This window comes from Hoplias malabaricus, chromosome 4, assembly GCF_029633855.1.
Source record: "Hoplias malabaricus isolate fHopMal1 chromosome 4, fHopMal1.hap1, whole genome shotgun sequence".
Taxonomy (NCBI): Eukaryota; Metazoa; Chordata; class Actinopteri; order Characiformes; family Erythrinidae; genus Hoplias; species Hoplias malabaricus.
In genome coordinates, this window is record NC_089803.1 from 7,464,160 (window position 1) to 7,488,518 (window position 24,359).

A 24,359-nucleotide genomic window follows, 5' to 3' on the forward strand; every position below is an offset into this window, starting at 1 on the left:
TAGACTTCCGGTTACTGTTCGGGGCTCAGACACACTCTCAATCTTTAAATCTAGACTAAAAACCTACCTTTTCAAACAAGCTTTTGGGTAATCATTCACTTTCTCTATTTACTCCTTCTCTATTGGTGTTCGGGCTGGTTTTCATACTATCACTGTTCTGTATTAACCCTGTCATATCACCATAGCTACAGCACTTTTTAGCTCTCTAGTAACCGCCAACACGCTGTCTGTCGCTGGGTTCTTTTGCCTGACCTGTGGAAGCTTTTTTCGCAGGACAAATTTGCCCGTTCTTTACCATGACCCTACTAACCTCTGTATTTTTATTTGTTCCCTTTGTCTGGTTTTCTTTCTCCTGTCTCTCTCATGCTTTGAGATGTCCTGCTGCTCTCCAGGTGTTGCCCTGATCCAGCCCCTGTGTATCCTGTACAAGATCCTGGCCTTGTCTCATCTACACTATCATGCTTGGCCATGCTGTTTTATCTCAGATTAACTCTGCACCTAATATTAACTCACACAGAATCCCTGATCACCTTCTCCTTCATCAGACTCATACATCACTCACATTACTATAACCCCTTCATCTGTCATCATTTCACTTTTACTTCTGTTCGACCCGAGGAGGATGGGTTCCCCGTATGAGTTTTGGTTCCTTCCAAGGTTTCTTCCTCGTGTGCTGAGGGAGTTTTTCCTTGCCACTGTTGCCCCTGGCTTGCTCATAGGAGGCTTGGACCCGGATCTCTGTAAAGCTGCTTTGTGACGACTTTTTGTTGTGAAAAGCGCTATATAAATAAAATTTGATTGATTGATTGATATCGCTTGACGTCATGGAAAGTTGAGGGTAAGTAGCATCTTTAATCTCCATTTCAGACAGCATGGGAAGGTCTCTAATCCAGGACTCCCACTGAGGTCTTAGTCTTTCTGGAAGTTCATTGTCCCAGCCAATTTTTTCTCTACACATTTGTTGGAGAACTTGCTTTCCAAGAAGTACAAAAGGTGCCATGAATCCTAATGGATCATACACAGAGGCAATTGTAGAGAGTATGCCTCTTCTCGTGAGTGGATTGATCTTCACTTGCACTCTGAACTTGAACGAATCGGAGATGATGCACCACTCTACGCCAAGCACTCTCTCCATATGAGGTAGGCTCAAGGTCATGTCTTGATCCTTGACAGTGGCACGTTCTTCTTCTGGGATGGATGCCATCACATTCCTGTTATTGGAGACGAACTTGTGGAGCCTTAACTTTCCGGTCGAACAAAGTTACCTTGATTCACTGACAAGCTGAATGGCTTTCCTCTAAGTGTGAACACTTGCCAGACCATCGTCTACATAGAACTTTCTCTGAATGAAGTGTATGGTGTCTTCGCTGTATTGACCTTGTCCTTTTGCTGCCAAATGTTTCAGGCCAAAGTTGGCGCAGCCAAGTGACAAAGCTGCTCCAAATAGGTGGACTTTCATTCTGTAGGTTGAGGGTGAGGTTTCCAGATTGCCGTATTCCCACCATAGGAATCGTAAGTAATCCTGGTCTTCCCTTTTAAAGTGAACCTGGTGAAACATCCTTTCAATGTCACAAGTCACAGCAATAAATCCTTTTCGGAATCTGCACAGGACTCCCACCAATGTGTTTGTCAGATCGGGCCCGGTAAGCAGATGGTCATTGAGAGAAGTTTCTTGAAACTTGGCAGAACATTCAAATACTACCTGAATTTTCCCTGGTTTCTACGGATGGTAAACTCCATGGTGTGGAATATACCATACAGGACTGTTATTTATTTCTTGCTTGGGGACTTTCTCTGCATCACCACGTGAGATTATGTCATCCATAAAATTCACATAATCTTTGAAGTATGTTTCATTCTTCCTTAGTCTCCTTTCAAGACAATTTAGATGGTGTATTGCACACAAGTAATTGTTTGGTAGTTTTGGTCTTTCCTCTTTGAACGGTAATGGCATTTCATAATGACCATCGTCCTTCTGCTTGATGTTTTCTCTTATCTTTGACAGAAACTTGAGATCATCTTGGGACACAGAATCTTCTTCTCCAACTCTTTCTGTGAAGTCTGATTCGAAAAAACTTTTAAGATGTCTGAAGGAGTAATTTCTATGATTTTGTATCTGTTCACATAGGGCACTTCTGTTTTTAGATTGATACAGGGCGCAGTATGTGGAGTCACTTGCCTTACCACTATACGATGACTGATCCCAATGGCATCTCCATAGTTTACAAAGGGGTTTCTATAGCCAACTATACTCGACCCCAAATCTGTGCGCTGTGCGTAGGGCTCATTTTCTTTGCCAAAGACAACTTCTCGTGGGAGTAAGGCTTGAGAGCAATTGTACCCGATGAGCAGACCCACTTCGCAGTCTTGTAAAGGCGCCACATCTTCTTGGAGGTGTTCTAGATGGGGCCAGGCTTTGGCAGTTTCACCAGTTGGGATGTGAGTTTGGTTGACTGAAATAAAGTCACGTGTGTAGGCTGGTGGTAAAGAGATCTTCTTATTGGAGTTAAAGCCGCGGACTTGTAGGTCTTTCATTCGTTGAGAGCTTATTACTGTAGTTCTTGAGGTCATAGTAGAGAGCTTCATCTTGACTTTATCAGTTCTTTATCAGTTTCTAGAGCATCAGCTACTTCTCTCAAAACAAAGGTTGTATCACTTTGAGTGTCCAACAGAGCATATACCAGTACCTCTTGTGCTGGCTGCTTGACTGATGACAGCCAGACAGGAAATATTGCAGATGTCTGTGTATTGGCTTCTTCAAGGATTACTCTGTTTGAAGAAGCAACTATGGTCGTGTCCTTGAGTTGCGTTTCTTGAAGCCATTCTTTATTCTTTTCTTGACTTGAACTTGACTTTTCTTGACTTGGATTTTAACTTGTGGTTGTTTTTGTTTTTCCTTGTCTTTGTCTTCATGCAAACAAGTAGGGTGCCGCTTGTTGCAGGTATCACAAACACTCCTACTGCTGCAGCTCTTAGAGATGTGACCTGGCTTGAGGCATCCAAAGCAGAGCCTTTCAGTTTGGACAAACCTTATTCTGTCAGAGACTGTCTTTTCTAGGAACCTTCTGCATTTGTGCAAAGTGTGCCCATTCATCTTGCAGAAAGTGCATGTCTTCCCAGTCTCTTCATTAGAACTTGTTGTCAGTGTCTTTGCTTTGATGTTTTGATGTCTATATGTCTTTAGCTTGTCAGGTTCACCTTGCTTTAATGATTGCAACGATGTCACTGGGTTACAGGCAATTTTTGATTCTCTTGTGAGGAATTCAACAAACTGACTATAGGAGGGGAATTCACTGTTTTTTTCTTCAATTTCAAGGACTTTCCTACTCCATCTTGCAATAAGCCAATCTGGTAACTTTGACAGAATTTTACTGTTTTCATTACAGTCATTTAAAATCTCCATTGCCTTAATATGGACCATGGCAGCCTCACAACTGCGGAGGAAGTCGACAAACTCTCTGAGCTCAAAGCTGTCTTTTGGACCAATCTTTAGCCATGTTTGGAGTTTGTCTCTGTATGCCTTTGCAACTGTGAATGGATTTCCATATCTCTCCTCCAAGATCTCCCATGCTGAAGCATAAGCAGATTAAGTTCCAAGCAGAAAGTTTCCTTCAAGTGCATTCTTAGCTTGACCACATACATATCTACGAAGGTAGTATATCTTCTCTTTGTTTTGAATATTTTTTTTATCAATAAGTGTTTTAAAGGAGAGCTTCCAATCACTGTACTTCAGTGGATCCCCATTAAATACTGATTTTTCAGGAACTGGGATTCTGTTAGTGCTTAAGGCATCTGTAAAGACCTTGACCAGCTCAAGTGTGCTTTGATTTGTGGAGGTTATTACAGCTTGAGGGGCAGGAAATATAGGCAGGGGTAAATGCTTTGTGGGGCCCAACTCATGAGTTAGGATGTCCCTTGGGTTAGGATGTCCTTCATTTCCATCCAATTCTTGATCATACGCTTGCATTCTTGCCTGTGCAGCATTTAGTTCCTTCACTATCTCCAAATGCTGTATCCATCTCCGTTTTTCCTCCAAAGTCCTTTGTAGAGCGTTGTGCTCTTCTTCAAATTTAGCTTTCAGCTCAGCTTCCTCTTCTTCTCTCCTTATTCTCCTTTTCATCTCTTCAGCTTCTTGTTCTAGCTGACACTTCATGGCAGCTGCCTCCTGAGCAGCAAGCCTCCTTTTTGCTTCTGCCTCTAGATGCTGTATTTCCAGTTGTTCTCTTTCTTGTTCTTGTAACACTTTTAGAACAGCTTGGCTTGCAGCAGCATCAGTGGCAGCTTCTTGGCGTTTCACAGAAGACTTGCTTGAATGCTCTGAGGCTTTTGGGATAGAAGTGACGGAAGTGAATTCACTCTTGCCTAAGTTCCAAAGAGAACTTGAATCTGGCCAGTCTTCTTGTTCTCCTTCTGAAACGTTTCCACTCAGGTGGCAAAATGCTCTGGATACTATGAAGCTTGAAATCTCTACACACCGGTCTACCTTGCGGCGTGTGTCTTGGTCTAGAGCTATGATGCCACGTAGAGCTTCATAAATGCACTGGAGGTCAGCACATAGGCCTCTGACATCACCCATGATATCGTTCAGAAGATTGTCAGATAAGGGCTCTAAGAAGGACTGTGACAATTGCTTCTTGGCGAATTTGGCTTGTATTCGCCATTTTTGATAAATGTAATTGAATCGCTGCTGAAGTGCCTTGATTTTGTTATCTTGCATTTCTTTGCCCTTCTCTGTTAGTTTGCGAATTCGTTCACCACGTTTTGGATGTGGCACTTCATCTTGCTGCTCCTTCTCTTGTGGCACATCAGCATCTTCTTCCATTTGATCTTCTAAAGGGTCTTTATTTTCACTATCCCTAACATTGTCCTTTACCTTGGGTGTGGACATGCTTGACTCGGTCATTATCAACAAATTACCTTTAATGGAATGGCTGAATGTGAAATGAAAATAAATCTGAAGTGTGAATATATCCCTGTATGAATTACTAGTCTTGAATGTCTTATAAGTGAATTTGTTTGCTCAGAAAATAATGTCATAAGCTCTAATAACTAATTCTAGCAAAAATAAATATTTCTTCATATATTTGTGTTTCTTGCATGTGTATATCAGTTTAACAGAAATTATCATTAGCAAAAAATGATCAAAATCTTAAAACTCAGATTTCACCTCAGAAATGTAAATAAGCATCTGTCCCCTTCATACACATATTCTTAACCAAAATAGCAGATAGCCTTCACTTGTTATCAAAACACACTTTACATTGGAACCTTAAACACAGTGGGAAATTTCACCCTTTGACTTAAATCTTTAAACTAAGCTTATAGCAACCTTCATGGCAAGATTTAGTTCACCTTAACTTAGCAAATAAGTTGCATTCATCACCCACAGTTTTCAAGCATTCACATAAATCCTTCAAGCAACTCTTATAAAGCCCTCTTCTTAGCCTATTCTCATCAGTGTACAAGTAATTAATGGCCCTTTTTCATGTTGCTTATACAGTTCGTGTGTTTACGCCTTCAACCACGTATATGTGCACGACTTTCACTCATCTGCCAGTCCGGATAAACGCTCGCTGCTCCGTCGCGACTGCGTTGAGGTGAGCTTGCTAGCTATCGTCTTACTGTGTCGGCCACTCGAGTCGATGGACAGTACGAGTTTTCACTGTTATTCCCTCCCCGAAGCACGGTCAGACACAAGTGGTTTTCTTTAACTGGTTTACTGAAGTCTTCTTCTTCTTATCAAACCGTGAAAACTAATAATACACAGTATTAAACATAAAAACCACCATGTTAGCATACGTGATGATAAATGATATAAAACAAAAATACAAACTGTACAAATACCTTGTTGGCTGCATGCTGGGAAAAGAAATCTTCTTAAACATTACTTTTCTTAATTCCAAAATATCCTATGACTTATATATTATAACCTTCACGAGAACATCACTCCCCTGCACCTAATGGAGCCAGCCTGCACCTTTTTTCCCTTCTTCCCTTTTTTTTTTTCATTCACGCCCAACTAAATCCCAGCGGAAGTGACAAAACAAGTCATTTTTGTTAACCTTAAAGTGGCAACAGTAACAACAAGCATTTTGAAGAGACATTTACGCAAAACTCCCAGATCAGAACAACAAAATTAAATGCTCTTAAAGCATCATATGAAACATCTAACCGAATCCTCCACACTTCTTTGACAAAACAACAAAAGACAACACAATGCCCCCTTAGAGTAGCGTGGCTTTTGGCGAAGCACATGAAGTCATTCACGGATTCAGAGATAATGAAAGAATGCATGATTGATGTGATGGACACGTTGCTTGAAGGCAAAGGAAAAGAGGAAATGAACGCCAAAATCCAACAAATCCCACTGTCTGACTCCACAGCATGCAAACATACCGAAATGTTGCCTGATGATGTTGTAAAGCAGCTGTGTGATGGAATAAAAATGCAGAGTGCATTTCCCTAGCTGTGGATGAATCCACTGACACTACTGATAATGCTCAGTTGATGGTGTTTGTGGGATACTTTGATGAGTCAAAAAGGGAGTTTATTGAAGATGTGCTGGGCATGGCAAACCTTTCTGGGCAGACGAGGGGTGAAGACATTTACAATGCAATAATGGGAGTGCTGAATGAAAAAGGAAATGATGCGAAGAAAATTGTGTCAGTGGCTACTGAGGGAGCGCCATGTATGATGGGCAGAGAGAAGGGACTAGTTCAGCGCCTGAAGCTTCTTCACCCTCAATATCTTACCACTGTATAATTCACTTGTGCAAGACTTGGAGAAAACTACGCTTAAGTCATGAACACAATGATGAAGCTTGTGAATTTCTTGAGAGCATTATCTGCACTACAGCATCGCTTGCTGCCGTCATTCCTGACTGAGGTCAATGCTGAATTTGATGAATTGCTTTTGCACAACAACGTCAGATGGCTGAGCAAGGTCAAGGTCCTGGAGCGGTTTTGGGCCATTAGGAATGAACTACAACTATTTCTGTCACAACAAAAAAGTGCAAAAGCAAAACTGTTCGACTTACAGGTAGGCTGTTTAACATTGTCTGCCAAACACATCTTTATCTTATTTTTATTTTTTAAAATGTCACAGAAGGAATTGCTCCATTTCCCCAAACATTTGGAGCAGACCAAAGAAAAAGAAGCCCATCTGCAACATATTCCATTTGTGGAGAAGATGATTGAGAATTTCTAAACAAGATGTGATGACTTCAAACTTGGAAAACAAATCCTTCTCTGCATTGGAAACACATTTCTGGTAAGAAATGTGAGCGAGTTCTCTTCAGAGGCAAACCAGATCTTCCCATGGATGCCAGCTGCTGCATTGCAAAGTCAGCTCATTAACCTGCAAGAAAGCGTTGCACTGAGCGAGACTCAGTGTGACATCATCACCTTCTGGTCAAAAACGGTAACTGCAGCCAGTTTCCCTCTGCTGCAGAAGATGGCAATTCACATCCTGACAATGTTCGGGTCAACCTACCGCTGTGAATCTGCGTTCTCAACCATGAACATTGTTAAAAATCAGTACCGCAGTTGACTCACAAATGAGCATGTGCATCAGTGTGTCTGCCTGGCCATCACACACAAGTTCATCCAAACATTGGCCAAAGACACAAGAGGCCATTTCTCACATTAAGCTGAGAAATGTGAAATAGTTCTTGACACAGCGATGCATAGTTTGTTAAACAAAGCACAAGAAATGAGCTGCCTGAAGGCTCTTTGCTTTGGATCTTGAACATGGTTATGTTTGGTTTTATTTAGTTATCAATTTTAATTTATGCCCAAATGCAAATTATATTTTTATTTTAGGTAATATTTTTATTTTGAATAAAAATGAAATGTTATAAATGTTATACGTTATATTGTTATGATACGTTATCATACACGGTCCCAATAAATGGCCCCTTAAGTCATTGAAAAAAAAATTGTGGCCCCTCATCATTTCTAGATTATACCAGAATACCCCTGGTATATGATATTATCTCCCAGTTTACATCTAGTTATATAAGCAATGTTAGACTATTGAGAAAGTGATTAAACGTCGTGGTTTCATATTCTGGAAGTCCTTGTTTTAATCAGAATTAATCCTAATTTCTGACTTCTTGTTCTGTTCAGCAGTGTCTAAAATAATGTCAAACAGTAACAGAAATCATCGTGTGAAATCTAAACTAGACTGAACTTTAATGTGCCACAAACACCATCAAACAGATATATTTACCCCAGGGTTTAATTATTGGTTCCTGGAGGGAGCTGTGTTCCACATAACAATCATATCCTGCTGTATCTTCCTCCTGGACGTCCACACTCTTCCTCAGCTGGTAGGTTCCATCACCATTGTGTCTGACTCCTGAGGATGTTAGTAGATGATCAGGGAGTGAAGTGGTGAATCTCCTCAGTCTCATCTTCAGGTCTTTGGGGTAGAAGCCCGTGGCCAGGCAGGTCAGGTTCAGTCTGCTGGACTCAGTCTGAGATTTCTTCACAAACACATACACATCTGGAACAGCTGCAGAGAGGAACAGTGTAAAAACTCTATGTCTTTCATTCAAAATTTAAGTCTGTAATGTTCATGAACACTGTAAGAAAGACTGATCTCCTCGAGCAGCTCAGTGTTTTACTAGAGTCATAAATATAAATGTGTTGAAAGTGGTTAAGGTTATCATAGTCTCGTCTTCATGTGTGGAGGTGTTTCTGTGACACACAAGCCTTTCACTTTATGCTTTATATTTTACAGTACTGGAACTTGTCTGTCTGTGTAACAACACAAATACTCAGACACTGTCATGGTGAATGCCAGGAACAAGCCACAGGAGTAAGTGCTGGGATGCGGAGTTTGTTTAAAAAAATGAATCGCATACAAGAATAAAGAACCATGAGAAATAACAAACAAATACTAAGACAATGAACCTATAACATAAAGATAATATAACGCTTGTGAGTAGTGATAAAGACAGTCGCATGGCTAAAAGAATGAAATGAGCATGTGGAACAGTAAACAGAAACAAAGAACTACATGGAGACAGATTCCAAAAGAACATGAATTCAATAGACAGACAGAAATCTATCATGAGACAAGGGTGAGGAGTGTGCAATCCTGGAAAAAAAATAAAATCAGAACTGGACAGCAATATCATTTTCATTCTTCTTTCTTTCCTTACAAATTACACCTGCCTTATTTGTTTTGTTTCTTTGTTGAGTGGCACGGTGGTGCAGCATGTAGTGTCTCTGTCACAGAGACACTACATGTTGTTGGTTCGAGTCCCGCTCCACGTGACTGTCTGTGAGGAGTGTGGTGTGTTCTCCTTGTGTCTGCGTGGGTTTCTTCCGGGTGACTGTCTGTGATGAGTGTGGTGTGTTCTCCCTGTGTCTGTGTGGGTTTCCTCCAGGTGACTTTCTGTGAGGAGTGTGGTGTGTTCCCCCTGTGTCTGCGTGGGTTTCTTCCAGGTAACTGTCTGTGAGGAGTGTGGTGTGTTCTCCCTGTGTCTGCATGGGTTTCCTCCGTGTGACTGTCTGTGAGGAGTGTGGTGTGTTTTCCTTGTGTCTGCGTGGGTTTCCTCCGGGTGACTGTCTGTGAGGAGTGTGGTGTGTCCTCCCTGTGTCTGCATGGGTTTCCTCCGGGTGCTCAGGTTTCCTCCCACGCTCCAAAAACACAAGTTGGTAGGTGGATTGGCGACTCCAAGTGTCCGTAGGTGTGAGTGAGTGTGTTTCGCCCTGTGAAGGACTGGCGCCCCCTTCAGGGTGTATTCCCGCCTTGCGCCCAGTGATTTCAGGTAGGCTTTGGACTACCTGAGCTCACCACTACCCTGAACTGGATAAGGGTCATTGGACCATGAATGAATGAATGTTTCTTTGTTTTTAACACAACAAACTCAATTTTCTACCAACATTTAAACCTAACACCAATATATAAACCTAACATTTCAAATCAGATAACATAATGATGAATAACCTTCACATCCTTTATTCTTAAAGGAGCAATATGTAACACTGACACCAAGCGTTTCAAATTGGAATTATAATACAGTTTCAATTCTCCTCCCCAAGTGTGAAGCTCGAGCTGGGTGCCAGTTTGAGGAAAACTGAACAAACAAGCAAGAGATGAATTTAAGAACTTGGGATATAATATGTAAAAAGAATGTGCCGTAATCAACATATTTACACAGAAATGTGTTCATCATTACACTCCATCTTTAATTCTGTTTCCCACTTACATTTAACATACAAGGAATTATGTGAATTATAAGTTGATATAAATTTGAAATGACATTGCAGGGAGTATCACCTAATTGAATTTTCATAAATAGTGTTGTATCGAGGATGGTAATTTATTTTGACAAAAAGGTCATTCTTATTTAAAAAATGCATTATCTGTCAATACATAAAGAAATCTGTCTCAGGGAGTTGGACAAAAGATTTGAGGATTTTTTTTTATTCAAATAGTTGATGGGTATATGCCCTGTCTTGACCAGTTTTCAAATCCTGAGTCTATATGCATGGGGGGAAAATACACATGGATGTAATTGGAGTTAATGCAGAGAGAGTGGTAGGGAGACTATATATTTAAAAAGTTTTCCTCCAAACTAAGAGTGTGTCTTTTTTGTCCGTTCGTGCTTATCTTGATAGCTGTCAGGGGTGTATCAGTAAATAGCAGGTCCGCCATCGTGTATTCACAGCTTAAACTTAACTTAAATATCCAACCATCTATTTGTTGTATCATTGGCAGTAAAGTCTACCATAGATCTTAGTTGAGCAGCCCAGAAATACAGCTTTAGATCTCAGAGGGCCAGCCCTCCATCAGATTTATTTAACTGAAGTGTATGGAAATGAATCCTAGACTTTTTATCCTACCAGAAAATGCGAGAGATAACTCATTCAAACATATGGAAGTTTGACAGTGGAATTGGAACTGGAAGCATTTAGCACAAATATAATAGTCTTGGGGGAATATTTATACATATAGATTCTGTTCGTCCTAACATAGACAAAGATAGTTTTGACCACTGGCTTAAATCACTTTTAATATTGTGAATTATCTTGTCATAGTTAACGTAGTACTGTTTACCCAGACAGAGTGGAATATATATATTATAGATATTTCATGCCTTCTCCTGGCCATCTGAAGCCACTGTCATCTTTCATTTTTTGTGGGACTTTAACATTAATGTCCAGTGCCTCAGTTTTATTCACATCAACTTTATACCCAGAGTAAATTTTTCTATGCAGTCCATTAAAGATGGTATAGAGTAAGATGGATATGATAAAAAAAGCACATTGCCTCCATAAAGGTATATCTTATGTTCCTCCTCGCTCACCCAGATTCCTGATATGTTTTTATTTTCCCAATGCAAATTATACTGTATCAGTGCAAATGGCTAAGAGGGGAGGTGACAATGGGTCCCATTGTTGTTTTCCTCTCTCAGGAGCAAAATAATTTCATGTGCACCCATTAACTCTAACTGCTGCTCTTGGTTCTGAATAAAGTGTACAAATCCATTTTATGAAATGTTGGCCAAATCCCATACTGATTAAAGTTTGGTAAAGAAATTTCCAAGAAAGGCGTTCGAATGCTTTCTCCACATCTAAAGATAATATGATTGCTTCTTCATCACCAGCGGTTCATATTTAAAAGTCTGCGGGCATTATTACCAGAGTATTGGCCAGTTATGAATCCCGTTTTGTCCGATGTACTATTTGTTTGATATATTTATCTAGTCGTCTTGAGAAAATAAATGTTATTAGTTTTTGGTCACCTTTAAGAAGAGAGATAGATCTATATGAACTGCAGTCTGTAGGATCCTTCCCTTCTTTATGAATTACAATAATGAAGGCATCTATCCAGGAAGGAGTCAGATGTCCTGTCTCTAGAACACGGTTATACGTTTGTGTCAACATAGGAGGCATTATATCTATACATTTTTTAAAATTAATAAAATTAATTTGTGTATTCATCTGGACCTGGACTTATATTACATTTTAAGTAAGTTTAAGCTATAGACTGTCATACTTCACATTCAGTAACTAAGCTATCCAATTCCTACACTGCAATTTCTGGAAGATTTGTCATAATAATTTGATACAGGAATGATCCGATTTTGGCTTCACAGGAAGCAGTCCCTGTGTTTTTATAAAAGGATCTGTAAAATTCAGCAAATGATTCAGAAATTTGTTCTGGTTTAATCAGAAACTGTCCTGGTGTGTCTGACTTTACTTTTGTCACCACCTGAGATGACTGTTCTTTTCTTAACTGAAATGTGAGCAGACAACTTGCTCTTGATCCATACTCATAATATCGCAGTTTAGCAAGTCGCACTTGACCTTCTGCTTTTTCTGAATACAGGGGACCCATCTGCTGTTTCGACCACTACACAATTAAAGTATCCTGATTATTTTTTTTGTCCTTTAATAATAAAAACCTTCATTTAAAAACTGCATTTTGTGTTTACTTGTGTTGTCTTTGACTAATATTTAAATTTGTTCGATAATCTGAAACATTTAAGAGAGAAAAACATGCAAAAAATTAGAAATCGTGAAGGGGCAAACAGTTTTTCACATTAGTGGATATATATCTGCTTTAAACATGACGAGTTAAAGTGATGTAGCTTGCTGGCCTATTTGTGTTTATTTATAGGTATGACAAAGATAAATCTATGTGCAGTGTCGTTTACTAATCTCTGTGAAATCATTCATGGTCAAATTGGGGGAGTGGCTTTGGAATGAGGGCTGAAAGAATGGAGTGTGATTAGTCAGAGATAAACAAAATAGCCACCTCCATCACCATGTCTAACCCTGTGCTTAAACTGGAGGTCTCCTTAGTACAGCTTATCTTCGTAAATGCTACTATGAGGATAATTTTAGCATTCTTGAGCCTGCTGAGTATATCCTTGATGTATGCGCCAATTTTAAGGTAACTGTGGAACCTTTTGATAGAAGAGATGTTGTGGACAAAGTGGTGATTTCTACAGATCACAGACGAGTAATAGGGTGACTGATCAGCAGCAGACTTACAGACCTTTTCAGGATTTTGCAAGCTTGTTTGAAAACAAGTTTTTGTCAGGCACAGAGTTGAGAACTTTGTTAACTCTGTATGTAGATGAGCTTGAAGTTTGCAATCCTCTAGGAATCTCATACAAAAAAACAAACTTTCTACAGTCTGCAGTTTTGAGTCACTTAACTCCAAGGTCATATTCAGTGCTGTCTTCTATATGTTTGGCAGTTTTGTGTAAGAGTGAGGATGTGGAGAGATATGGTTATGACACTGTCTTGGATCCTCTTCTTCAAGCTTTGAAAAGTCTTGAGCAAGAAGGATCTTTTAAGGGCATAGTACCCGTAGAGCTTCCCCATTGCTTAATATTGTTGATTACCAAGAATTTCTTCACCCATGAGCAGCTCAAAACAGCAATCCTTACTTTCCCTTATACGTTTGGAGAAAAGAAAAATAAATCATGTGATCCCATGAACATTTTTCCATTAAAATAGGTGAGAAATTCCCTGGTACATCTGAAGTTGATTAACCAAATCTGTTTTGATGTCACGCCCTCGTCTCTTTTAAGTCTGTTTTTCCGGCCATGTGCACTTTTAGCACATGGCTATGTTAGTTGTTATTCTAGTCCTGCCTTTGTTCCTCCTCCTCGTCTGTGTCATTTGTTACCCTGCCCCCTCTTTATCTGTCCAGGTGCATCTTGTTTGTGTCTTGTATTTAAGTTCCCTTGTGTCTTTCCTGTTTGTTGGACATTTCACCTTCGTTTGTTCCCAGTCATGTTGTGTTGTTTATCTCCTGTTTCTAGTCAGGTCATGTTTGTTTCCTAGTTTTGTCGTTTTGTGTATTTCCTGTCGTCATTTAGTCTCACGTCTGTTTGTTTCTACTTTCCCTCATTTTGGTTTTTGCCCCAATCCTAGTCTGTTTTGTTATTCCTTTTTGTAAATAAAGTATTGTGTTTTAGCGAGTGCGTCCGCCTCAGTCAGTCCGCCCTCCGCGCGTCCCTGACATTTGAAGTATGTTGTCGATTTCAAAGAGGACATGATATTTGCCCATGAATCAACAAGTGGACTTCCTGACTTCAGGCAAATTGTTCAGATTTGTGTAGTACAGAAATGACTGTACAGAACAACAGAAATTACTCTTCAAATCTTCTAGAGATTTTGTGGGTGTTAAAACATTTTTGGGCCTTTGAAACTACAGATATTGGAAGCCTGTGCTAGCATTTCTCCTGTGGTGTCGCTATCAGTGTGTGAAGAGTGGGAGAAGAGGGTTGCATTGACAATCCAACACAATGGGCAGCACTTTGAACACATTTTATAAGTGGTCAGAAATTTGTAAATAACTCATGAAAGAATAAAGTTAAAACCAAGCACACCATTGTTTTTCTTGTGAAATTCCCAATATGTTTGATGTGTCCCATGACCTTCTTCCCATTGAAAAAACAAAAGTTGGATCCAAAATGGTTGACTTCAAAATGGCCACCATGGTCACCACCCATCTTGAAAAGTTTCCCTCCTCCCATATACTAATGTGCCACAAACAGGAAGTTAATATCACCAACCATTCCCGTTTTATTAAGGTGTATCCAAATAAATGGCCCACCCTGTATAAAATAGTTTTAGTCAGTTTTATATCAGCAGCTCCAGTCTGTCATGTTTCTTCCTAGGTTCTGCAACATTTCTTGCTAATTTTAATTTTCCGCTAACAACAACAATTTCAATGTAGATTTAATCTGTCACATTAAATTATAATAACTTTAAAATAAGGTGGACCAGAGTAAATAAAAGTAGTTAAATCAACACAATTAACCCTATTACATATTTTTTTTGCAGTAAGTTGGACCAACCTAAGTAAAATAAGTTAAACCAACATGAGACATTAGCTTTAGATCAAGTTTAGCTTACATAAGTAAAATAAGTTTCATTAACACATGTAAATCAATTCCAGATAACATCAGTTAAGTTGGAAATTTGAGAATTTTAATTTTATCCAATTGAAATAAATTACATTTGTTTAACAAAATAACCTTGTTTAAAAAAAGCAATTATATTGTGTGGAAATACTTTCCAATATTCAATTAAATTAATTAATTCATTATGTCGTATTCATTATATTCGTTACCATTTATACAGATCATGGTGGGTCCGGAGCCTACCCAGAATCACTGGGCACAAGGTGGGAACACACCCTGGAGGGGGCGCCAGTCCTTCACAGGGCTACCTGCTGCACCACCGTGCCGCCCTCCCTTTCATATTATTTTAAGTAATTAAAAATAATATCAAATAACAATATCTATAAAATAATAAACTGGCGATTACTAGTACTAATTAACAAACGACAGCAGTCAAATAACACACACAAATCATTCATTTTTCACCCGTCTGTAAGGGATTCATCCAGATCAGGGTTGCAGTTGATCTGGAGCCTACACAGAACCTTCTCTGGGCTCAAGGCAGGAACACACCCTGGACAGAGCACCAGTCCATCACTGTGTACGACACACACACACACACACACACACCTGTGAACAGTTTCACACACTCACCCCTACAAATGCGTGTGGATTGGGTGAGTACCCAAAAGAAACCGACTCGCATACAGAGACCTGGAGCTAGGCTCTAACCCACAACCCTATGAGCCTGGAGCTGTGTGACTCTGACACTAAATCAAATAAACATATACTCACCTGTTCTGTTTTTTGTGGTATTGTTTTTCAGATAAATCTTAAGCCACTTCTCACTTTCCTTAAAAGCATGATCAAGAGCTTTGTGTAAATGTCCATGCTCATGATTTAACCACTTCTCCAGTTCACTGCCCTGAGCAGCTGAGGCTAACCAAGTCTTCAAGGTCCAGTTATAAGAGAGTAAATCTTCTCCATCGTAGCCAAATTCATTAACATGGTTTAAAGTTAACACAGAACCATTAGATATCTTTTCCCCCACACAGCCATGTCTCCACTGAAAAACATGGCCATCTGAAACAGAAGAAGGAGAGAGACAACCACACAAACACACACACACACACACACACACACACACGAATATCTTTACACACACCCTAAACACAGTACTGCATTTACAGTCTCACAAACACTGGGTCAAATATAGTTATGATATTTCTAAAGTTCTGTTAGTTCTTTTTGATCTGATTTTGTTTACACAACTCATTCACTCATTCATTGTCTGTAACCCTTCTCCAGTTCAGGGTCGCGGTGAGTCCGGAGCCTACCCAGAATCACTGGGCACAAGGCGGGAATACACCCTGGAGGGGGCACCAGTCCTTCACAGGGTGACACACTCTCTCACACACACACACTCACACTTGTGGTCATTTTGAGTAGCCAATCTACTTACCATGTGATTTTGTACTGTGGGAGAGCACTCAGTGGTTAGTACCCTGGACCCTGGAGTTGTTGTGCTGCCATGCTGCACTTTTTATGCTGTTTTATGCTGTTTGTAAAAGTTTTGCGGTTGATATTTTAAAGAGGGAATAATTGAAATACTAAATTTAAAAGTAAGTGGACTGAAATAATATTATTGGAATAATAGGAATATTTTACTCTGAAATCTCTGGGATTTATTTGCATTGCTGAATAACTTCTTATTTTCCAACTGAATAATTTATTTGAATGCAGGTAAATTTCCCACATAAAGTGTGAGTCCCCTTTATATATCTGTGAGATTTAATGCAATGCTTGTTTTTCAATGTGCTCTTTAATTAAAAAAAAAAATCATCATCATCAACATCATCATATTCACCCTGCTCGCTCCATTTCAGAGTCATAGGGGCAACTAGCCCAGGCATCCATGTCCCCCTGCAACCTCCACAAGCTCCTCCTAGGAGATGCTTAGGCTTTCCCCGGCAGCTGGAACATACACTATATTGCTAAAAGAATTTGCTTGACTGCCTTTACATGAACTTGAGTGACACTTAATGCAGAGGGTTTAATATGATGTCAGCGCACCTATTGGAGCTATAAGAGGTTCCCACAAGGTTTAGGAGTGTTTTAATGGGAATTTTTGATCATTCTTCCAGAAGCAAATTAGTGATGTCAGAAACTGTTGTTGGATGAGGCCTGTCTCACAATCTCTGCTTTAATACATCCCTAAAGTGGTCTATCAGATGGGGGTCAGGACTCTATTAAGGACAGTCAAGTTCTTCCACACCAAACTCGCTGGTGAACTGTGCACAGTCATGTTGGAACAGGAAGGGGCCGTCCCCAACTAGGGGAAATTTCATAGGGAGGTTAAAGAGAATTACAGCTCTTGACCACATATAACTGACAAAATTATCGGAGTTACTTACTCTCGCCAGTTCATCTTTGCCTTACTTGTTGCTTTTCAGTGGTTTCAATATGCATGTAAACACTCCTGTCTTTCCTTTAGATACTGCTACTTCCTTTTCTGAGGATCATACTACAATGCTTATTACGGTTATTTCAGACTCTCTAAACATTTTCTAACTCCTTTAAAACCAAAAACAGTTTTTTTTTATTCTTCATAGTACACTGCTAAGCTCCATGAATTGAAGAAGACTGGTCACCAACTTGAGAGGTTACTTAAGAAATCCAACCTGGATACCCTCCAGTCCTCCATCTTAAAAAGGAGAGCCACCACCCCTGACTGCAACTCCAGAGGCACTGCTCCTGATATCCTTGGATTTTGCAAGATATTTCAGCCAGGACAGCCCCACAACATCCAGAGCATTTAGGACCTTGGGGGCAGATCTCATCCACCCCTGGGGCCCTACTACCAAGGAGTTTTCTGACCACCTCTGCCACGGCTTGGGTGATTGCCGAGCCATCCCCAGGGTCTCCAACCTCAGCTTCCACTGTAGAAGTGATGGTGGGATTGAGAAGATTCTCAAAGTATTACCTCCATTGTCCAATGATGTCCTCAGTCGAGGTCAATAACTCCCCACTTCTACAATATACAGTGTTGGTGATAAATATACCTTCCCCTCCTGAGCCACCGGAATTTGCTAAAATTATCTCTGTGCCAACAGCCAAATGTCCAGACTTAAAGTCACCAGCCTCCCCCAGAATGCAGTCAAATCTCTGCCAAACGTTGGAAGTTAAAGATCTTTCTGACAGGTTCCTCTGCCCAATTTTACCAGCAAACCCTCAGCACACATTTGGGCCTACCTGGTCTGTCTTGCTTTCTCCTCGCCATCTGATCCAACATACTTCTAGGTGGTGATGAGCTGACACCTCAACACCTCTCTTTACCCTAGTATCCAGAACATATGGCTGCAAGACTACGAAGGTAAGGTATTTTGATGGCACATGTATTGATGGACACCCTTATGCTCAAATATGGTGTTTGTTATGGATAAACAGACAAGCACAGAAATACAACAACTGAAAACCACTCAGGTTCAGAGTGGGGAGGCTGATCCTCCCAATCACGCCTCTCCAGGTCTCACAGACATTGTACACATGAGCATGTAATTCCCACAGCATGACAACAGTGGTCCCCAGAATTAGTGCTTTTTAACAGCCCCCAAACCAGTGTCTTCAAAAAGTCCTGGTACTCAGAGCTGCTGTTCAGTACATAAGCACAAAGAACAGTCAGAGCTTGTTTCCCAACACAAAGGTACAGGGAAACTACCCTCTTGTCTTCTCAGATAAATGTACAGGCATTAAGTCAGGGGGCTATGAATAAGCCCACTCCTACAATAAATCTCTCACTCTGGGCAACCCTATGTTGAAAGAGCATCCAGCCCCTCTCAAGGAGGTTGGTTCCAGAGCCTATGCTGTGTGTCAAGATTAGCCCAACTATATCTAGCTGGTATGTTTCAACTTTGCACACCAGCTTAGGCTCCTTTCCAACCATAGAGGTCACATTCAATGTTCCAAGAGCCAGTTTCAGTAACACCGGAGTCCCTGCCCTCGGCTGCTACCTGATCCACAATGTACTGGAACATGATTACTACCTCTCCCACAGGTGGTGGGCCCATGGGAGAATCAACCCACTTGCTGCTCTGAGCTAAGCCCGGTCTGACTTCACGAATGTGCCAGTTCAGCTTAGGGAAAACCTACTAGTGCTGCTAGGCTCATTCCTGCACAGAAACCCCTCCACCACAATAAAGTGATGGTACACTCTTACTCTAATGCTAAACTACAGCTAATTTCAAGTTTAATTGTGAGGAGAGGACTGTTAGTTCTGAGTAAATCCCCAGTGAATATGTGAAGATGACGACTCCCCAGTGAAGATGAGTCTCCAGGAGGAGAGACCACTGTTAGTCGACTGTGGGCTGATGGAGTGTGTTGTGTTTATTCTGTGACTGAGATGAAGATGAAGAAATGAAGAGCTCTATTCAGAGCAGTGTGTGTAAATCTACAGACTCCTCTTCCTCAGAGAGGAGGACGTACATCTTTAAAAAGGAGAACAGCAGCAGTTTCTCACCTGACCGTTTATGTCCAGAGAACTCCATCTGTCTGAAATAGATAGACTGTAAAATTTTCCCATCATACTTCAGCTTCTCAGTGCTATCTGTCCACTCAGTCTCATTTTCCTTTGTCCCGTTCTGTTTAAGGGTCTTGATAATAGTCCTAAAAACATACGAGTCGACCTGTTTGTCATCCAGCAGAGTCACTGCCCAGAACTCATAGACATAATCCTCCAAAATGAGATTTGATTCGGCGGTGTAGAGGTAAACCAGAGAGTGTTTGTCTGCAAGAAATAAAGGAATACAAAGATATTAAACAATGGTTTGATTGCAATAAACAGAGGAATTGATTTTCACCAATCTGAAATAATGTCCTGACCAAAAATAAATAATTACAGTGTGTTTAATATAAAAAAGAATATTTCATGAAATGAAATACTCGGGAGGAACTGCACATATTATGGTACAATAGACATCGGGGTAAAAATGCCACCCAGGATTTGCCTGTGAACTGGACATGCTGCCAGAACTTGAGACAGAGTGTGGTGTCACCAACGTGAAATCAGTTAGAATTTAGAGGTAGGCAGAGTCTTATTTTAGGCAAGACAAGTTTATTTATAGAGCAATACACAAGGGCAAGTTAAATTGCTTTACAGAGTCAAAACAGGAAAAAGCAGTTAAATTAAGAGCAAGAATGAAAAAACTTAAAAGGCATTTAACACAATTAAAAATAGTGAAATAAAAAAGCAGACATTTGGATTACTTATATTTTGGTGGAAAAAAAACCCACAGGATTAAAATGATTCAAACAATTAAAATGTTACAATAGAAAAAAAAGTGTTATTCTAGAATAAAAAGTGAGGAGTATTTTGAGCCGAGCTGTAGCTGTTCAAACAGAAATGTTTTCAATTTAGATGTAAAAGTGTCTGAATTCAGAGCTATTCTAATGTTCTCAGTTTGGTTCTGTTTAAGAGCAGCACAGGAGCTAAACTCTGCCTCCCCATGTTTACTTTTGACCTGAGGCAGGACTAACTCTGGTTCCTAAAGATCTGAGAGCTTTGCTCGGCTCATATCTCTGTAGCAGATCGGATAAATACACTGGTCCTACTCCATTAAGACATTTATAGACCAGTAATAACACCTTAAAGTATATTCTGTAACAGACTGATAATGCAAGGCAAGGCAAGTTTATTTATAGAGCACCTTCCATACAGAAGCAATTCAAAGTACTTTACAGAAAAAAACAGTTAAATTAAAAGCCAGAATAAAATCATAAAAGTCCAATAAAACAATTACACAAAAAGAATAAAATGATTAAATGATTAAAAATTATTAAAACAATTTAAAATTATACAATCAAAGAAATTAAATAAAATGCAGTTACAGAAATTAAAGTGCAGAGTATTTTAAACTGAGCTGTAGCTGCTCAAACAGGAATGTTTTAAGTCTAAATTTAAAAGTGTCTAAAGTCAGGGCTCTTCTAATATTCTTAGTCAGCTGGTTCCATTTATTAGCAGCATAGTAGCTAAACTCTGCTTCTCCATGTTTAGTTTTGACCTGAGGCAGGACTAACTGACTAGTTCAAAAAGATCTGACAGCTATGCTCGGCTCATATCTCTGTAGCAGATCTGATGAATACATTTAAATACATAAGACATTTATACACCAGTAATAACACCTTAAAGTCTATTATGTAACAGACTGGAATTCAGTCTAAGGATTTGATGATGTAATCTCTTCTTTTGCTCCAAGTGAGAACTCTGGCTGTTGCATTTTGAATCAGTGGAAGCTGTTTAATGGTTATTTTTTTGGAAGTCCTGTTAAGAGACCATTACAGTAATCAATGCTAGAAATAAAGGCATGGATAAGTTTCTCCAGGTCTGGTTTAGTCAGAAAAATTTCTAATCTTACTGATGTCCTTAAGATGGTAAAATGCTGATCTAACCGCTTTAATATGAGACTAAAACTGAGATGGAGACAATGCTCCAGGATGCCTAGTAATCAGCCCAAGTGAAAACAGCTGGTGCTGACACTTCATAAGACCTCCGTGTGGCTCTCTCAGTGCAGAGTCTTGAGTTTGTACTAAACCAGACCATGCTGGTAATTTGGTGTTTTTTCTGCAAAAGGAGTCTTTCAGGTTCCTTTTGAACTTGCTACCCTTTGAATCAACTCATGGGACTTTTTTTCTCTTGTTTCTCCAGCAGTCTGAAGAGAGTTTTCCTGTTGGGACTTTTGTCTCACTGCCTTGCTTTTTTCTTTGTTGTTAAAAAAAAAAAAAAATAATAATAATAATTCTTTTTCTTTCACCTTTATTGGGTTATCTTCTTCTCCTCTTCTGTTGTTAAAGCAGCTGTAAGGTTCCTGATGGCACAACGGGTTTGTTAGCTGCTTCTCTCACAATTGTTACTTGCAGGTTTTTGTGTTTGAGTATTTCCTTTACGTCTTCATCTTTTGTCATCTGTTTGTCAGTTTGTTCCCTTTGATTTTCGTTTCCAAAAAAGAATTTGGTATGTTATATTTGGAGTTTGTTTCTACTCTTGCTTCAAAACGTATTGTCACAATCACCACTATCTCCTACATAGAACACTGGTACACTCACTGCCCTTGCACCCAAACGACCCCGGTTGGTAGTGAGTCAAGACTGCTAGGGAATGGTTTGAAATGATTAACTGTGTCAATTAAAGTGTCATTATGTAACAGTACTGAACCCTGACATTTTAACTAAGGTGTCTCTATAAGGTGATGGAGAGGGTACAGACTCATTACTGGATACAGATGTATTAATCACTTGTCTGATATTCTTTTTTAGTGTTAAAAAAATAATGCAAACTCATTACATCTGTCAGTTAATAATTCAAGTGCCATTTGTGTGGGTGAGTTAGTAAATCTGTTGACCACAGTGAAGAGGATTTTGCTATTGTAAATGTTATTATTGATGATGCTAGAGGAATTGTCGTGTTTTGCATATTATCGTGTTGTATTCACATAGCCTATCTTTGTAGATTTTTTTTGTGAATAGGAAGACTTGTTTTATACCATCCGCATTCTGCCTTTGCGACATTCCCTCTTTTGGATTTGAACAACAGAGGCATTTCTTTATGGTGCTTTCTGTTTGCAAGACAAAGCCATCACTTTAACTGGTGCAATCTCATCCATAACACTGACAATTCTTAAATTAAAACTATTCATCAACAGAGTTGGATCGTTCACATGGTGTAGTGCACCTTTTACTCATGAAAAGTGTAGCTGTGCAGTCCTTTATAATTATTTTCTTGACACAAACTCTTCTGTCCCTGATGACTGGTGAGGCCCACATATCAAAGAACACACAGTAGTGATCTGACAACGCAACGTCCTTCACAGTCATTGATATGTTGAGACTCTTTGAGATAACAATATCCAGCGTGTGACCATGACAAAGTGTACTCCCTGTAACATGCTGTGAAATGCCAAGAGAGTCTAATATGGTGTGTAGTTCCTTGGCAAAACAGTCCTTGGGATTGTCAATATGTATGTTAAAGTCACCAGCAATAACAAAATGGTCAAAGTCTATAGAAATAAAAGACAGCATCTCTGTAAATTCATCAATAAAATTAGCACTGTACTTCGGAGGCCTGTAGACAGTTACTAGTAATATCGGTAGTGTCCCTTTCAGAACTATACAGACATAATCATAAGTTGTAAAGTCACCAAATGATAACTGCTTGCACTGAAATGAAACATGGAACACCTCTACCTTTTCTACTGGCACGAGATACATTTAAAAAATGAAAGGAGGAGCCGACTCTACTAAAACAGTTGCAGCACTACATTAATTTAGCCAAGTCTCAGTTAAAAGTATAAAATCAAGCCCGTGTGCTGTAATAAAATCATTAATTAAGTGTGATTTGTTTGTGAGAGATCTGATATTTAGAAGAGCTAACTTAGTAACTCGTGCACTTTGACACAGAATCTCTGTCTCACATTTTATATGCTGTAGATTGGCTACATTCACAGAATTTGACCTGAACTCCCTGTTCTTTCTCTCTCTGATAAGTACTGGAATGGGAGAGATTACAGGCACCAAATCTCCAAGCTTTTTTTGATGATGTTACTGCTGACATCATCACTGCAGCAGCCAGGACCCGAAAAACATCACTTTTCCTAGCCCTTATCAGCTGACAAAGCCGTGTGAAGCTCCTGCTGGCGATGGGGCCGTGAGTGAAGCTGTCTTTCCGGGGGTCGAGGAGCTTGTCTCTTCCATTGAGGTGCTCTAGGTGGTGATGGAGCGTGATTTTTCTTAGGAGACAGTCTAAGGGACTGCAGTGGGGAAGTGGCAGTAAATGAGGGTAGAGTAGAAGTTGGGGTGGTTCTTCTTTGCACCTGAGGGCTGGCTGACAGGGAAAGTGACATCCTTGTCCCAGCTGATACCAGCTTCTCCATGGCTGCTGGGAGATTCAGGTGGGGTGATGTTGGGGGAAAATAGAGGACATGGAGAATTCCTCTTGGGGTTTTGGTGTCTCTGGCAGCTAATTGAATTAGTCATTGCCACTCATGTCCAGTGTCTGCTGCTCCCTCAGGTCATCCTCAGTGGGGGGAAGATGTTCTGGCTCTGACATGGTGTCATCAGCTTGTACAGCAGAGTTCCTAGATGTTGGTGCTGATGTGCTACGACCAAGAGAAGTGGATAGATTACACACTGAGAAAATGAGGTGGTCTGTCAGAAGTTTAACACCCCTCTTGTTTGTGTGCAGTCCATCTCTCCTAAAAGTTCTCTCTTCCCAAAAAACAACTTCAAATTGACAGTGAAGTTCAGTCCATCTGACCTGCAGCTGTTCTGTAGCCAGGTGTTTAATCCCAGTAACCTTGAGAACACATTGGTGCCTCCTGCAGGTAGAGGTCCACTGATGAAAAATTGTATGTTGAACTTACTGAGCGTGTTAAGGAGGTCATTAAAGTCTCTTTTTAAAACTTGAGACTCCTGCTTGACAGTGTCATTCTTT

The 24,359-nt window shown here is 40.0% G+C and overlaps 1 protein-coding gene across 3 annotated transcripts in view; it reads right to left on the reverse strand.

Annotated features, from left to right (window-relative positions):
* The window catches only part of LOC136693951 (H-2 class I histocompatibility antigen, alpha chain-like), a 43,013-nt gene that overhangs the window by 11,891 nt on the left and 6,763 nt on the right, over positions 1 to 24,359 (reverse strand). For 2 of the 3 annotated variants that reach the window (XM_066667237.1, XM_066667238.1), the window contains exons 2-4: positions 19,395 to 19,661; positions 15,674 to 15,961; positions 8,230 to 8,514 (exon numbers count right to left, since the gene is read on the reverse strand). In XM_066667237.1, the coding sequence (XP_066523334.1) occupies positions 8,230 to 8,514; positions 15,674 to 15,961; positions 19,395 to 19,661 (840 nt within the window). The remainder of the gene's footprint in view (positions 1 to 8,229; positions 8,515 to 15,673; positions 15,962 to 19,394; positions 19,662 to 24,359) is intronic. The other variant, XM_066667239.1, reaches the window with a different exon arrangement.